General features: G+C 46.0%; 1 protein-coding gene across 6 annotated transcripts in view; it reads left to right on the top strand.

Annotated features, from left to right (window-relative positions):
* hspa12a (heat shock protein 12A) overlaps nucleotides 1-3,081 on the top strand; it is a 46,243-nt gene extending 43,162 nt beyond the window's left edge. For all 6 annotated transcript variants that reach the window (XM_061690518.1, XM_061690516.1, XM_061690520.1 and 3 more), the window contains one exon: nucleotides 52-3,081. In XM_061690518.1, the coding sequence (XP_061546502.1) occupies nucleotides 52-683 (632 nt within the window). In that variant the 3' untranslated portion in view covers nucleotides 684-3,081. The remainder of the gene's footprint in view (nucleotides 1-51) is intronic.
* Nucleotides 3,082-17,752: the final 14,671 nt, after the last annotated feature.

Raw genomic sequence — 17,752 nt, 5'->3', positions numbered from 1 at the left:
TGGATCGTTTGTAACGATAGTACAATCGTTTGATGTTGTGTTCCACTGCAGACGAGCTCTTTGAGAAACCCGAGGTGAGCGACATCAAGTTCCTTTTCCTAGTGGGAGGTTTCGCCGAATCAGCTCTGCTACAGCAGGCTGTCCAGAACATGCTTCAGGGCCGCAGTCGCATTATTATCCCGCACGACGTAGGCCTCACCATCCTGAAGGGGGCTGTGCTGTTCGGTTTGGACCCCAGCATCATCAAAGTCCGCCGCTCCCCACTTACGTACGGCGTCGGTGTCCTCAATCGCTTCGTCGAAGGCAAGCATCCGCCGGAGAAGCTGCTGGTGAAGGACGGAACGCGCTGGTGCACCGACGTCTTTGACACGTTCATCGCCGCCGACCAGTCGGTAGCGCTCGGTGAGACGGTCAAACGTAGCTACACGCCAGCCAAGCCCTCGCAGCAGGTCATCGTCATCCACGTCTACTGCGCCGAGAAGGAGGCCGTGGGCTTCATCAGCGAGTCCGGCGTCAAGAAGTGCGGGTCGCTTCGCTTGGATGTCAGCGGCACGGAAAGCGCGGCCCCGCGTCGCGAGATCCAGACGCTCATGCGGTTTGGCGACACCGAGATTCGGGCCGTGGCAGTCGATGTGTCCACCGGGCGCACGGTCAAGGCGAGCATTGACTTCCTCGGCCATTGAGTACGGAGACGGAGAGCGAATGTTCAATTATGGAAATGGCGCAGCTCTCATGCACATACGACTAGTAGAATATTTCAAATATTCTAAAATGAGGCTTAGACACTTTTGGGCTATTCGACTATTAAATCAGGCCCATCGGTTAAACCATTTACCCAATGCTGGCATCGTAACTGCCCATTTAAATGTACTGTTTATGCTCGATCTCTTATCCGCTAAATGATATCGTGACACCACAAGCGCAAAGTCTCAAAGAGAAAAAAAAAAAAAAAAAACACACACAAACACGGTCTGGTTTCATTGGAAAATAATGCTTCGATGCTTTGAATGCGCCTTTGGTATAACGTGCTCTGCAAAACAGCTTGAGTTGAAAAGAAGCAGAAAAGACAAACGCACAGTAAGCCTTGTTGCCAAGTAGTCATCATGTTGCTTGTCTTTGAATTATACATTTACACTGGATTTGTGTTTGGGTCTTTTGAATGCACCCCCCCCCCCCCAAACTGGACTTGCGACTTGCCCACTTGGAAAGGCTCAATATTAGCGTGCAGTCACATTTGTTTATTCCTGTATATACAGTATTTAAGTATTGTACAGATTTTTAGCATTGTGTCAATAGCTTTAGCTCGAGTAGTTTTCCGCGCGTGCTTTCACTTCTCGCATCGAGCGCATTGCCCGCGACAGCACGAAAGCCGCCGTGACACCCTTTTTTTTTTTTTTTTTTTTTTGCAGGACCAACAGGTCATTCATTAATTGCGCCTCCATTGTGTTGAGCGTGTCGCAAAAGCGCTCCGCCAGCTGGCGCGTTCTCAGCGTCCGACCTCTTCAAAATTGATCGGAGCCGGAATTAATACGTACTAGAAACGTAAACCTATGCGGAGAATGGAAGCGTGGATCAGCTCACTTGGCTCTCTCTCCATAACCTGCGCGTAAAGTTTCAGCGAAGGGTCGCCAATGCTCCGAATGCCCGCCCCCTCGACACACCCCTCTGCAGTGGTGCATTATTTGTTGAACGCGATCAGTCAACAATCAATTCCATATAATTGAGATTCATCCATCAATCGTTGCCCGGCCCCGATTGTTGACCGATTGTTAGCCTAACAATCGATTGTTAGGCTAACAAATTGTTAGCCTAACAATCGTTGCCCGGCCCCCGATTGACCGATTGTTAGGCTAACAATCGGTCAATTCATTATTGAGCGTCCACGACACTCAGACACCGACGCTGCAGTTGTTCGCATGTCAACATTTCGCACGTTGGTCGGGAATGTCAGCGGGTGAATTCGAAGGGAACTTGTGGTTGCAGTTTGTGTTACTTGCCCCCCAAAAAATGGCGGATGTTGTAGCACTTTTCATTGCCTCCACTTTTCAATCTGTGCCTTGAAAAGTTGTCTCCGTCAGTACATAAGCTTTAGCGATGTTTTTTTTTTTTTTCCCATCATAGTGTACTTGATGAAAGGGATTCGACAATTTCTGTTGGAACTAATTGTTGCTTAACATGAACACAAAAATGATTGTCATTTGAATTGACTTAGTTTCACAAATGCTGTAATGCTTACTTATGCTGAAAGTTGCACGTCATCGGCTAGTATTCATTTCCAAATGGGATGTGAAATGTTACTACCGCAATGTTACATTGTTCTCGGCACTGGCACACGAAACGTGGAAAACAATATCGCAACTGCACGTAATAACTCTTGCCGGCAACCTTGCGCTGTAGCGGTGTTCGTCGCGTTGTGCTTCTCTGTTGTTCTCAACAGTTTGTCAAAGTTTTCCGATTTGAAATGCAAATCACAGCCCGTGGCGCGCACGCGTGTGGCCGCCATCGGCTGACCTTTTTGTGTCACACGGGAATGACCAAACAAAACCCAAGTTGACTGCGGTCACACAACCACACTTCGCCGTCGGTGGGCCCATCGGCGTGCTGGACTTCATCATGTGTGGGAAGCTGTGAGGCGGCCCGTCGCATCACTCTACGCTGATAAGCTATTACATTTCTTCAGAACACGTATGCGCGCACAAGTAAATATGAAGTGGGATCATGTATTAAGACAATTTCTATCGGCTACAACTGGGTTCTTTTGCACGTGAGCCCTTTAGTTCGTTTTAATCAAACTTAAGTCGCTCGGCGGTTCAGCAAACCTTGTTCCATTTTTCTGACACTCGGGGGGGAAAAAAAAAATAAAAAAATCGTAAAAACACTTGACATGGTTGAACTTAATAGTCATCTCAATCAGTCTTCAATCTACTATTTGTTGTTCATTTTTCAATGGATTTTGTTTTGGGGAATCTCCAGTTGCGTCATGTCTTTGTCCGCTAATTTCACATCAATAAAAATGTATTCTAAGCATTCTGATGCTGCTATTCAGCTTCACATCAATAAAAACATGTATATTTCAAACTTTTTTTTTGTACTGCTTGCTGTCTTTTTGAGCTGTTCTTTTGTTGGGATACACCTTTTTTTTTTTTTTCAAAAGGCTAAAGACAAGAATCCAGATTCCAAAATACAGGTAGTCATGGCATAGGCTAGGGATGGGCAATTTCAATGATGGAGGCACCCAAGTTTTTCGGCAACGGTAACAGGGGTCCACGTAGGGCTGCACACTTCCTGGCACTTAAAGTAGGTGGACTGAAGATTCCAAATTTGCCCATAAGTGTGCATTGCGAATGATTGTTTGTGACCTCCGATTGGCTGGCGACCAGTTCAGGGCGTAACCCGGCTCTCGCCCCCAAGTCGGCCGGGATAGGCGCCGGCACATCCGTGACCCTGGGGAGAATGGGTGGTGTGGAAAAGGGATGGAGGGATGAAAAGCATTTTTGGTTTCCACAGTAAATGTTTGAGGACAACGAAGACACTGAAGACACAAAAAGGTTCATGGAGTTTCCAGCAAATGCTTATGGAAGGGCAGGTCCACCTTGCACATTCATCATTCATCAGCAACAATGACCGCCAGTCATATAAAGATCTCGCAATCATGCGTACGCCGGGTGAAGCGGATCTGCAAGTACAGTAAGTACAAAGGAGCGCCGATTCACTCTTGACGGGGATCTTGAAAGGCACGAACGGAGAAAGTCATGCAGTTCATTGAATACATTAGTTGCATTTCAAAAGAAAACTGAAGAAGTAAGTCAACTTTATGTATTTGTAAAGCCACGCTGCCACCATGTGGGATTTCTGCAGAATGCCTTTTTATTTGCCCCTGGAGAACGAGCATCGGTCACCTCAGATAATCGAAAACATTCATTCGTTTTTGGAAGTCACAATGTCCAATTTTTGCCACACAATTTTAAGGACGGTAATACTGAAGTAATCCCGCGCTAACTTGCCAGGCTGGGTAACCGTACTCTTTTTACTTTCCGGCAATGAGTAAGGTCGCATCGAGGGTTCTGAACTCCTGTTGCCATGTCAGTGTCATATAAAGCCTAATAATGCTGCCCCTGAGGAGTTGTGCCTGTAAGTGAGACTTGAGTAAAAGTACGAGCATCTTAACATGAAATAACTTTGGGCAGTTATTGGCAGTTGTTATCCATCAGAATATTCACTTTTTTTTTTTTTTTCCTAAGGAAAATAAAATTCAAAAGTAATAGTTTTCAAACCATACATTTCCAAATGTCTTAACTGTTGAGTGTCCCAAAAAAAAGGTTCTTGAGTTGCAAGCATGGTTTCTGAAGATGCTGATGATAGACAAACTGCCAACCATCATGTAGGTCATTTTTTCCAGACCCTTGTGAATAAGAATTGTTTGGCCTTTTTTTTTTTTTTTTTTTTTTTACACAAAGAAAAACATTCTCACTTGTTACAATTTATTCCTGACGTCATATGAATCGGAATACTTCTCCTAAATATATATATATATATATATATATATATATATATATATATATATATTCTCACCAAATTAACTTCCAGTAGTGGATTCACCAGTTGAACAAGAAATGAAGCGGGAATGTACACTCAGTACATTCCCATATTACATTTATGCATTGAGTGTATTATTTTTACAGAAGTGGCGCAAAAGAGCCACTCAACCCGTCACAGGGCAAGGTTCGTTTTAGCTGGGATGCGCATGAGTGTGTGTTTGTGGAAGCAGACTGTGGACAGGGTGAAGAGGTTGCACAGGCATGGCCGATTTTCCTCCAATAGCCATCAAGAGAGAGCAGTTGCTACGGTAATCGGGCGGCACCCGAACTCTCCAAATGGTCCTTCACGCCGCTGGCCTCCCACATCCATTCTCTCCTTTCGATCGCTGCACGGTTCAGTGCTCAGTGGCTTAACCAATGGAAATCGTGGGACAATAACACGGAGGCTGACTCATTTTGTCTTTTTTTTTAGGCTTGATTATCTGAAAAACCACATTGTTAAGGTCAGGAATTGAATATTTGTGTAACTTCTCAATCAGCCAGCACCGATGGTGGGACCAGGACTAATCAAGGGTCAATCAAGCGAACTGCCATCTCTCAATCATGTTTGGGAATCTATGATTCATATCGTCATGCTGGAGCTATTCATGTTATGTAATTGTACTCTATAGACATCTATGACTTTCAGTTCAGATTTTTAAACTGTATGGGAAAATTTGAATATTTGGCAAACAAATGGGCGTTGAAATAAAACAATAAAAAAGTGTTTGTTCTTCCTCCACTGTACTTCAATTTTTTAGGTATCTGTACTTTACTTGGCGGCACGGTGGACGATTGTTTGTTTAGCACATCGGCCTCACAGTTCTGAGGACCGGTGTTGAAATCCCGGGCCCTGCCTGCGTGGGTTTCCTCCGGGCACTCCGGTTTCCTCCCACATCCCAAAAACATGCGTGGTAGGTTAATTGACAACTCTAAATTGCCCGTAGGTGTGAACGTGAGTGCCAATGGTTGTTTGTTTATATGTGCCCTGCCTATTGGCTGGCGACCGGTTCAGGTTGTACCCCGCCTCTCGTCCGAAGATAGCTGGGATAGGCTCCAGAAGCCCGCAACCCTTATGAGGATAAAGCGGTACAGAAGATGGATGGATGGATGTACTTTACCTGAGTTCTTTTTTTTTTTTCCAGACGACTTTTAACCCTCTACAGCCAACATATGAAAACAGTTATCGAGTACACTATGTACAGTGTCGTGAAAAAGTGTGGCGGCCCCGGGCATCCACCTGGAGCGGGGAATCCAACGAGCATGGCTTACGCACCCACCGCACCCCCTGTCCCCAGTGACAGACTTTTGGCGGTTGGCGATCATATCGCAAAGGTCCGTCATCACCACGTCCAACAAATGTTTGCGGCGTCATTACAGCTGGTGTAACTGTAAAAGCATTTCACAAAAGAACATCAAACCAACAGTCAACCGTGATGGAGGTAGTATGATGGTCTGGGGCTGCTTTGTTACTTCAGGACCTTGATGACTTTCTGGGTTTGACAGAACTATGAATTACAGAAAATCCTGAAGGAGCATTTTCCGCAATGGATTCATGGCCTCAAGCTGATGCGCACTTGGGTTCTGCAGCAGGACAACAATCCAAAACATACCAGCAAGTCAACTTATGAATGGCTTAAAAAAAGGTTTTGGAGTGGGCTTGTCAAAGTCCAGACTTGACTGAAATGCATGACCTTACAAAGGTCGTTCATGCTCGAAAAGCCTCCAGTATTACTGAATTAAACCAATTCTACAAGGAAGAGTGGGCCAGTAATCTCCACAGAGATGTGAAAGACTCATTGCCAGTTATAGAAAACACTTGATTTCAGTTGTTGATGCTGAGAGTGGCCCAACCAGTTACAGTTACCTTTTTGCCTCTTTTTTCCATCTCTCTCCAGCACTAATTACCTCCTTGCCTGCGCACCTGGTTCCAATCAGCCCTCATCACCGCCTGCACTTAAGCCTGCCAGTTCCAGTGTTCCAGAATCAGAATCAGAATCAGAATCAGAATCATCTTTATTTGCCAAGTATGTCCAAAACACACAAGGAATTTGTCTCCGGTAGTTGGAGCCGCTCTAGTACAACAAACAGTCAATTTACAGAACACTTTGGGGACATAAAGACATTGACAAAAAACAATTGTGCAAAAAGATGCAGAGTCCTCTAGCACTTAGAGCAGTTCGAACGACTAATATTGCAATAGTCCGGTGCAATGACCATTGTGCAAAGGGCGCCGAGACTTCATGGAGTGTATGCGGTTTAAAGTGACGAGTAGTGCGATCATCTGGGACAATGTCGGTTGTGCAAATGTTACAGATACTCCTCAATCAGTTCCAGTGCCAGTCTTCTCACTCCCACGCGGTACACCGGCCGACCCGTTACTCCTGCTCGTAAGAACAGATTCCCTGATTACCCTGCCTGAACTTACCCTTTGTTTTCCTCCTCCTGTGACTTCCTGTGCCTCCAGCCACGATGCTCACTCCAACCTCACTGCTCCTGTCTCCCGCATGTTCCTTGCTCCTCCGTACCCAGCTCAAGCCTTGGAATTTTTGACCTTGCGCTTCACCCGGATTAACCCCTTCCAACTGCTTCCTCAGTCTCAGTCTGCTTTTGGGTGCAGTCCAATATCGTATGGTTACCAACCGTGACATAATACTCTGGCCACTATGGACCCAGCAACAGCATTGAAGCATTGAAGGAAGCGTTCATCCACCAAGGCGCCCACATCGGCTGACAGGATAAAGCTCTTCAGCAAATCATGGACACTATTAATACCCTAACACAGCAAGTATCCCTCATTTCCGCTCAGATGCACTCCGGCAACCCCCGCCTAACCGAATCCCCGTGAGTATTCCTCCTGAAATGAAAAAAGTTTTTGACCACCCTGTTAAAGGCAGAGTGGCCTCTCGACAGCTCCTGGCCCTTACTCAAGTCTTCAAGAAGGTGACTGCCCTGGACGCGCGCCTCATATCCTCGGTGACTCACCAGATGCCTCCTATCACCCTCCTCATCTCTGGCAACCACTGTGAAACTCTCCAACTGTCATTCCCTCTCCCGAGACCCCATTAGTCCTGGGACTTCCCTGGTTAAAGAAACACAAGCCCACTATCGATTGGACTCACCTGTGTATAACTGGTTGGAGCCATTTTTGCCACTCTCTCTGTCTTCGCTCAGCAGTCCCGATCTCCGGTGAACCTCAGCCACCAGTATCACCACTCGATTTCTCCCGGATTCCAGAAGAGTACCAGAATCTCTCCCCGGTCTTCCGCTATCCTCATCTTCTCCCGCTCACTGGAAGAACACCAACATGTATGCCAAGTGCTTCAGCGCCTTCTTGAGAACCGCCTTTTTGTTAAACCCGAAAACTGTCAATTTCTCCTCTCCTCTGTACACTTTCTGGGATACATCATTGCCAAGGGACAATTCCAACCAGACGCGGCTAAAATGCAGGCAGTCGTCAACTGGCCCATTCCCTCCACCCACAAGGAGCTGTAACGTTTCCTGGGTTTCACGAACTTCTACTGCAGATTAATTCACGACTATAGGAAAGTGGCTGTTCCCCTCACCAGTCTCGCCTCTACCAACTCCCCGTTTCATTTGACTCCTGCTGCTTCCCAAGCCTTCAACCACCTTAAAGAACTATTCACGAGTCCCCCTATCCACACCCTGATCGCTCCCGTCAATTCGTGGGAGAAGTTGACACCACGGACACTGGAGCTGGAGCAGTCCTCTCCCAGTGGGATCCCAAGACCCAGAAACTTCACCCCTGTGCCTTCTTTTCCCGTCGGCTGTCACCCGCCGAACATAACTACGACGTGGGAAATTGTGAAATACTAGCAATCGTTTGGACCTTGGAGGAATAGAGACACTGGTTGGAGGGGTGCCGGGACCCCTTTCATGATCTGGACTGACCATATGAACCTCGGCTATCTCCGCACTGCTAAACGGCTGAACCCACGTCAAGCTCGCTGGCTATGTTCCTCAGCCGCTTTAATTTTAGCCAGTCCTTTCACCCTGGGTCTCGGAACACCAATTTACTTGCCTTCATTCACCCACTTCCAGCTCTGGGGAGCCTGAACCCATCCTTCCGTCCTCCTGTTTTGTCAGGGCTGCTATCTGTAAAATCGAGAGAGTGGTCAAGGTGGCTCAGAGAGACCAACCTGACCCCAAGACTGGACCTCCAGACTGTCTCTTTGTGCCGATTCTGCCCGCTGTTAGGTGCTTCAGTGCGGTCACCTGTCATCCCGGAATCACCCTAACCCTCCAATTCCTCCAGCAACACTTTTGGTGGCCCAGCCTAGCCTGCTTCATCTGTGCTCGGGGAAAGGCCTCACATCAGCCCCCAGCTGGTCTGCTGCGCCCCTTACCCATCCTGAGCCGCCCCTGGTCCCACATTGCTTTGGACTTCCCTACCCCCTTCTGAAGTTAACACTTTCATTCTTACCGTCATAGATCGTTTCTCCAAGTGTGTCCACTACGTACCCCTTCCCAAGTTACCTCATGCTTTCAAGACCGCTAACCTTCTTGTCCTTCATGTATTCAAACTCCACGGAATCCCCACAGACATTGTCTCAGACCAAGGTCATCAGTTCTCCTCCCAGGTCTGCAGGTAGTTCTGCAAGACGGTGGGCGCAGCAGTCAGTCTGTCTTCAGGCTACCATCCACAGTGCAACGGCCAGATGGAGCGGGCAAACCAAAATCTAGAGTCTCCTCTTCGCTGCGTTGCCACACGCAATCCTGCCTCCTGGAGCACCTTCCTCCCATGGGTTGAATATGCCCACTACTCACATACCAGCTCCGCCACAGGTATGTCTCTCTTCATGGCATGCTATGGTTTCCAACCCCCTCTGTTAAAGAAGCATGCACATCTTGTGGCGGTTCCTTCGGTGAGGGAGCACCTGCGGCGGATCCAAGCTATTTTGAAGGACATCAGGGCAGCTCTCGCTGATTTGGCTGAAAGCAATAAGCGGTTGGCTGATCTTCATCGCTCCCCTACACCGGGATACAAGGTGGGTCAGATGGTGTGGCTCTCCTCCGCTGACCTCAAACTCCAAACTGAATCACACCACGTTTCATGGGGCCCTTTCCTGTCACGAAAATCATCAACTCCACATCAGTACAGTTAGTTTCCCCAGTCAAGATTCAGCCCATATTTCTCTGCTCAAACCTGTCTCCACCAGTGTACCTCCTCCACCCCTCCGAGCCATCGACAACCAACACGCCTTCACTGTATCACGCATCATTGATGTGTGTATACCGGGGTTGGGTATATCAGTTCCTCGTGGACTGGGAGGGTTATGGTCCAGAGGAGCATTCCTCGATATCCCGAAAACTCATATAGGATGACACTCTCATCAGGGATTTTTATGACTTTTGAGCCTGGATGGATCCCAGGGGGCGTCCGAAGAGGGGGTGCGGTAGGGAGGAGGGGTGGGTACTGCCATGATCTGTGCCCTGCAGTTCCTCTGCAGAGCATGGGTGGTGCTTTTTGCCTCTTTTTTTCCCATCTCTCTCCAGCACTAATTACCCCCTTGCCTGCGCACCTGCTTCCAATCAGCACTCATCACTTCCTGCACGTAAGCCTGCCAGTTCCTTTTTTTTTTTTTTTCTGTTCGGCTGTGAGGTCAAGCAGAATGGAAAATCCGTATCCCTTTTATGCCGTAACAGTTTTACTGTGGCACAGTGAAGTTTTTAAGCTTCCGCTGTGGTAGTATAATTGAGGGTTATTGAGGATTAGACTTGATCAGTCGAACAGAACAAAGTTTTTAGGAGGGAGAGAGAAACAAAGACAAAGCACCAATTGTAAACAGGATGAGAGAAGTATTATCTACAACAATGAAACATTAAATATGAGTGTTGCATGGGGCTGTAGTGCTGCACCCTGTGAGGGATGGACAGGACAAGATAGAACAGGACAAGAACAGGAGAAGAAGCATGCAGGACAAGGGTCGTGAACCCGGCTGTAAAACTGAAGTGTGGTAGCATTCATTATGTAAATTATAAAAGTCTACAGGAAGAGAGTATAAGTGACGGGATACACATGCGATTTGCATATTCATGACTTATTTGTCGCAGTAAGTGCTTGACCCCACACCCAGTGAAAGAGTCCTAGGGGTGTGTGCCTGCGGATACATGCAAGTGAATTGACACCGTTTTACATGCACAAAGACTGACATAAGTGTCCCGTAATTGCTGTGGCCGCACCGCAGCGGCTGAGGACCCCACCCAATCAATCGAGGGGCGGGAGGTGCAGATTAAAAAGTTTATGATGTCCATGCTCAAGATACAGCAAGATACAGTCGACAAGATTACTTTTCACCGTGTCCACCGATTGGGAGGCCCTCGTCCAGGAAACCGACCACGTCCCATCATTGCAAAGTTTGAACACTTTCAGCCGATGGTGTTTGTAAAATCCAAAGGTCGGGAGCTTAAAGGGACTTCGTTTGGAATGAGCTACCAGTTCCCCAAGGAGATTAATGAGAGGCGTAGAGTTTTGTACCCGTTGAAGAAGGACTTCCGCGACAAAAGCAAACGAGCGTGGTTAGTTGTCGACAAGCTATATGTCAACGGCCAACTGTTTCGTGATGCCAACGTCACGCCCTGGCTCTTCTAGATAAGTACTACTTTTGATCTGTTGTCGTTATGAATTGTCAAAAATGTATTGTATTTTGTTTCATTCTTTCCACTTTTGCTTAGGTAAACAAAAACGGAATCATGCATGCCACCAGCATGAATCCTCACTCCTATCTCTCTGCTTTCCTGCTCTGCTTCCACACACACTAAACGCACAAGTCGCTCAAAACCCTTTTTGCGCACCACAAACCACCACCACACACCATATTATCCCCTTGTCACTGTTTGTTTCCTATGTTCAGTGTTTGCTCTTTCCCCTTCTATGTACCCTGGCTTTGCAGTACTTAAATATATCATCTATAGCACCCTCTCTAAATAACATTCGTCAACACAATACCAAAAAAATCTCCCGATAACTGTCAAAAAAACAACAACAAAGAATGCGTATTACCAAATGTATTTCAAATTATGATACATACACCCATTATATGTCACACTTAACATTCGTGTCTTGTAATGTCAATGGCATTCGATCACAGGCAAAGAGAATTAAGATGATGTATTAAACCACTAAATTTAAAACAGACCTCCTCCTATTACCTATTACTAAATGCCTCATTGACTCTAATTTCACTCAGGGTATCTCGGCCTTTTATAACTGTAGACAAAGACAACTGTCTCAATACTAGACCATAAAAGACAACTTTTTACAATAAATAGTACAGTAGCATATCCAGAAGGCCGACATATACCGTATTTTCATGACCATAAGGCGCACCGTATTAAAAGGCGCAGTCTCAGTTACGGGGTCTATTTCTGTATTTAACACGTTAGCCCAAGCATCCACAATCCATTCACAACTTGTGGCATAACTCGCCCGGCGCTGCCTTCTAGTCTTAGTAAGGCTGTGTTCACCATCTGTCATCCATGGCTCACACACCTCACTTTGAACGTTCTGTTTAGACGGATATCCAGCGGTTCGTCAAGCCTCCTGGACTGATGGCAAGCTCCGAGTTACTGCCCTCAGTCGAATGATGACTGTAGAGACGCTTCTCCCGGCTATTCTTTGCTCATTAATCCATTGCTCGAGTTGGTCTTCCAACTCGGGCCACCTCACCTTGTTTCCACTGCGGTCAAGCCAGCCTCCACTCGTAAAGTAGCAATCAAGCCAGCCGCCCCTAATTTTGTTCATACTAGGCATTACGGTAAGAGGTCGTCAACTCGCGGAAAAAGCCACCTTCAAAATAAAAGCTTCCCAATAATACGGATGTCAGTGCTCTTCGGTTAAGGAATCAGCAAAGTTAATTTGAATCTTGAGATACATTAAAAAAAATGTAGTTTATTTGATATCTTAGGTAAAATGGACTTACCTAGCTTAGGTAAATGGACTGCACTTATTCGCTCCCAGTGCGCCTGGCAGCGCCCATTGGTTTATGAATGTGTGTGTGAATGTGAGGCTTTGTAAAGCGCTTTGGGCACTGTGATGGTGTAGATAAAGCGCTATATAAGTGCAGTCCAGTTACCATTCATTTTTCATAAGATATCAAATAAACGACATTTTTTAATCCATCTCAAGATTCAAAGTAACCTTGCTGGTTGCATTCCTTAAACGAAGAGCATTGACATCCGTATTATTGGGAGGCTTTTATTTTGACAGTGGCTTTCGCCGCGAGTTGGCGACTTATTACCGTAATGCCTCGTCTGAACAAAATTAGGGGCGCCTGGCTTGACTGCTACTTTACGAGTGGAGGCTGGCTTGACCGCAGTTTGTTTCCGCGGAAACTCAGCTTCGTCTTCTTGACTTGGCGAAGCTCGTTTTCCTGCTTCCTCCACTTGCGAACCATGGATTCGTTGATCTTCAATTCTCTCGCGGCTGTCGATTCCCATGTTCTTCCGCGTAACTAATAGCTTGCAGTTTAAACTGTGCTTCGTCAGCGTGTCTCTTCGTAGGTTCCATTTTCGGGGGTCCTTAGACAAACCGACGCACAGACCAGAACTATATACCTACTGGGGGCGTGTCTTTAGCGTTCTCTGTCACGCGCACCCATCCCCCTTTACGTCCGCATGTTGTCCTCAGTCACGTCCGCCTTTCCTCTATAAGCAGCGTGTCGGCAGGAAATGCTCCCAGTCAAGCGGAGCGCTCATTAAAGTCACACAGCAGCATTTACAGATTTTGGAACTCGGTGCACACATAAGCGGCGCCGCATTATAAGGCGCCCCGTCCATTTTCGAGAAAATTTAAGACGCCTTATGGTCGTGAAAATACAGTAATTTTCAAGGCTACAATATTTCACAAGCTTCATACAATGGTGAATGTATAGGCTCCAACTTCACAAGGCAAAACATCAGTTAGATGTTATCTTATCAAAAAGATTTTCTACAACAACAACAGTTAAGGTACATGAACTTTGAGTACAACAATAAAGCGGGAAAATTCCTTGCGAACCAACTTCAGCACACTAAAGAAAAGTCATTAATTACAGCCATTCAAGATTACTAAAGACAGACTTGATGTTCCGTTAACCATCACAGAATTACATAACGCATAAAAAAATATGCAACCGGGACGGGCACCTGGCGCGGACGGAATCCCTGTTGAATTCATTAAACATTTTTGGCCAATACTCGCGCCTCTATATTTCAGAACAGTCAATGAAATAAAGGATAAAGGTAGAATTAGTAGCCATATGAACACAGCTTCAATTATGTTATTACTAAAGCCAGGTAAAGACCCCACTCTTATCGGCCTTTATCACTGATTAATGTAGATATCAAGATTATCTCGAAAGCCCTCACAGCGAGACTTGAAAAGGTACTTCCCTCGATAATCCACTATGACCAGAGAGGCTTCATTAAAGGTAGAAGTTTCCACAAATAATGTCAGACGTCTGTTAAATTTAATAAGCATGTCACAGCGTAAAAATCTAAACGCAGTCATCATGTCACTTGACGCAGAGAAAGCTTTCGATAACGTTAACTGGGCTTTCCTGTTTGCAGTACTTCGGAAATTTGGCTTTGGAGATTCATTTATACATTGGGTAGCAACATTATACAATTCGCCGAAAGCGACAGTCACCTCATAAAGTTTTACATTACAAAGAGGAACCAGACAAGGATGTCCACTCTCACCAATGCTATTTGCAATATTTATCGAACCTCTTGCTGCCGCTACACGTCAGAATGCTAATATTAAAGGTATCTGCTCACGAGTGACAGAACACAAAATCAATCTATAGGCTGATGCTATTCTTCTTTGCTGACAGGCCCCCAAGTATTCTCTTCAGGCAGTCTTCAATCTCATTAAAACATTTTCACAAATATCAGACTACTCAATTTACTGGACAAAATCAACAATACTTACAATAACAGCAAACTCATGAACTCCTGCATATCAAATCCCAGATTACCCTATTCCAATAGGAAACATTAAGTATTTAGGTATCAATATTACAATAACACCTGTGGGATGTTCCAAACATGCTCTGTTTTTATTTATGTTTAACACAACGTGCACCACATTGACATCCTCCTCCCACCTCGGTCCTCTTTAGCGGGTTGTTGGCATGCTTGCGCCCGGCAAAGGTGTCACCTGGATTGTTGCATCAATTTATTAGCGTAGTGTTCAAAAGTTGCTATGTTGTTGTTTGTTTTTCTCCGGTTATTGAAGCATTTGACATTTAGCCCAATTGTTACCTGTATCGAAAGGAAAGTAGCTCAGGCTACTGGCTCTTTGTCGGACATCGCCACCTTGTCTCGTACATCTCTTCCATTCTTCACCTCTTCGTGAATGAAGTTGCTCTCGAACAGCTCAACGGCCGGGGGTTATATTTGTTGTGTAAGCATTCCCCCGAGGTACTATTTTTCCGTTGCAGCGTTACATCTATACCTCAACTCATTCACGACGTGTCCATAAAAAAGCTTTGTTGGTAAGAATGCCACCCCCGAAGCCACTATCTTAAAGAGCAGAGAAAGGAAGTGCTGTCATTTGGACATTTTCCCTGACAAACACACATAATTACAGGAATTAGTGTGCTATTTTGTCATTTAGCCTTCACTTTCAATGAGCCAATAATGAAAAGAGAAACAAGACTGTGAGACAAAGACGGATGTCTTTAGAGGATTTCAAGACACCCCCCACGCCACCTCTTAGCCCACACATTCACTTTGCTGTTTTATTAATATTATTAATGTAGTCAGGCTGAAGCACGGAAGCAAAGAGTTTCTTCCTCTGATTGGTATTGTGCGAGCACTTGATGGCTCAGCTCAGAGTGATTTCAAATAGACTTTGTTAGCGCCGTGATGAAAATGGCAGCTCGCCTTTTTAAAGTTGTGTATTTGCCAGCGTGATTACAGGGTGTGCGTTTAAATAAATGAAGCCAAAACAATGCCACGCAATCAGGACTTCATAAACCAGCGAAAAGGCCACAGACACGTTAATGAGTGCGTTGCGGACACACTCGCAAACGTACATGCACAAGACTTTGGAATTACACATATACGTGACACGTTGTGCATTCAAATAAGCAGGTGAAAGCACTGATCTCACCATGTAATTTACTGTTGATTTTGTGTTTGCATAAATGGCACATGACGTCTCGGCACTGATAAGGGTAATATTGACCCCTTCCTTGTCCTGACAGGCCTCGACAGGGACAACAAGTATGTCAGCAGCTTGATATGTTGGATGAAACCACGGGATGTCAATGTAATAACTTTTTAATAACACACTTAAAGCAGTTATGATGGGGTTTTCTGAATCACGTTGTTTATTTCAAACTCAGGGTTGGAAAAAAAAAAAAAGATGCACAATTAATTAGATACATTCAGTAAGCTACCACCTCACAAACGCAACAACTTCTTATGATGATTTAAAATAGTATATTAGGTTCATCGACACAATCTAATGAGATCCAGTATGATGGCTCAATCCATAATATGGTCTTTCTTAAAGGAGAACAATACTTGGTTTTGAGTAACACTGTTACAAAGGCATTAATAGTAAATGCTGAGGCGCAATTGTTCACCAGATTTTTTTTTTGTGATTTTTTTTTTTATTATTATACACTATAGTGGAACCAGGCTCCAGCAGGCCCGCGACCCTAAGTGAGGGGAAGCGGCTCCGAAAATGGATGGAGTGGAACCTTCAAATTGGAACAAAATCTGTTCAGCAATGCTGATTGACTACTAACGTGTTCTCATTTCAAAACAATTGTTTTCCCCATAGGATATACTGTAATGCAATGAATTAAATTGCTCTTGGCTCAAACCGTCGCCGTCCCCTAGGGGACTGGCACCAGGTATGGCGGGTGCCGGCACATCTGTCGCCCTTCCAGTTTTAATGCATCGTACACCCGTCTGTGGGGGGAGGGCAGGACACTCGGTCAGGGGTCCCGGCACTCCCGCCTGCTCTCTGGCCCGCCGTGCCTTTCTCCCGCGGATTTTTAATACACCACATACATTCGCACGTGCTTTGGGGTGCTGGTTGGCCCGGGTGGGGGTGACGGTTACCGATCAGTATTGCCCAGTGACCGTTTCTCCAATTTGAATGCACTGCACGCCACCACGCACAATCACGGCACAGGGACAATGGTTGCCAGTCGGGGACCTGGTAACCGTAGTAATAGGGTGGGTGGTGGGTTTTCACATTTCTCTTGGCTTGACTCCTGGGGCCTGCACCCCCCCTCCATCCACTTGTCAGGCCGCGGAGGGGTGGGAGCCCCGCCGTCATCCCCTCTCCCATCCTTGCTCACGACGGTCGCTTAACATGGGCTCGCTTTGGCGGGCTATGACCGATTTTGGGTGGCTGCTGGCTCCTCCGTTGGGCCCTGTTGGTGGGTGCCCCTCCCTTTGGGACTGGTAGGGGCGCTTTGGTCAGGCTCGGGGCCTCCCTGGGTCCTGGGGGGTTGATGGCATCCCCCTGGTCGGCTCCCCCACTGGACAGGCTCGCTGACTCATTCCCAGTGGACTATAATTGTTGCGTTGCTTCCAAGGCAATTTTGCTCTGTAGTTACCATGTGAAATGTGCCAAGAAATCGAGACCTTCTATTGGATGTTTGAATGACATCACTTCCTGCTTGTAAGGTAGACAGGAAACAGGAAGTCACAGCAGCCATGCGCTATATGAGGTTAACAGTAAGTCAGCCAACGCATCTGGCGCAGATCTATTGATCCTCCTGCTGACTCCATTGCCTACAAGTCCAGTTTTGTATTGGTTTTTTTTTTTTTACCTTTACCTATCAGGGTCCTCTCCTGTCGAAGCGTCTTCCAGATTTGGTCCGGGAGGCAGACACTCTCGAGCTGCTCAAGAGCAGACTGAAAACCTTCTTCTTTGATCACGCTTATAGTCAGGGTTGACTCTGCTCTGCTGTGCTCCATCCACTCCATGTGCAAAAAAAAAAAAAAAAAAAAAAAAAAAAAAAACACCCAAAAAATAGGAACAACTTTTCAGTTTAAACTATTGTCGTCCTGGTCTTGTGTTGCTGGTTTGAATTTATAATTATAATCCGTCTAGCACGTAAAATCCCTGACTGAAGACAATAGGAATAGACTGAATTCAAGATCTTTATTGAGACACCAACTTACACAAAGGTGATTGTGGAGGG

The sequence above is a fragment of the Phycodurus eques genome, chromosome 11 (genome assembly GCF_024500275.1).
Source record: "Phycodurus eques isolate BA_2022a chromosome 11, UOR_Pequ_1.1, whole genome shotgun sequence".
Taxonomy (NCBI): domain Eukaryota; kingdom Metazoa; phylum Chordata; class Actinopteri; order Syngnathiformes; family Syngnathidae; genus Phycodurus; species Phycodurus eques.
Note: the sequence above shows the minus strand (reverse complement) of the source record. Positions and strands in the feature narration are given on the sequence as shown.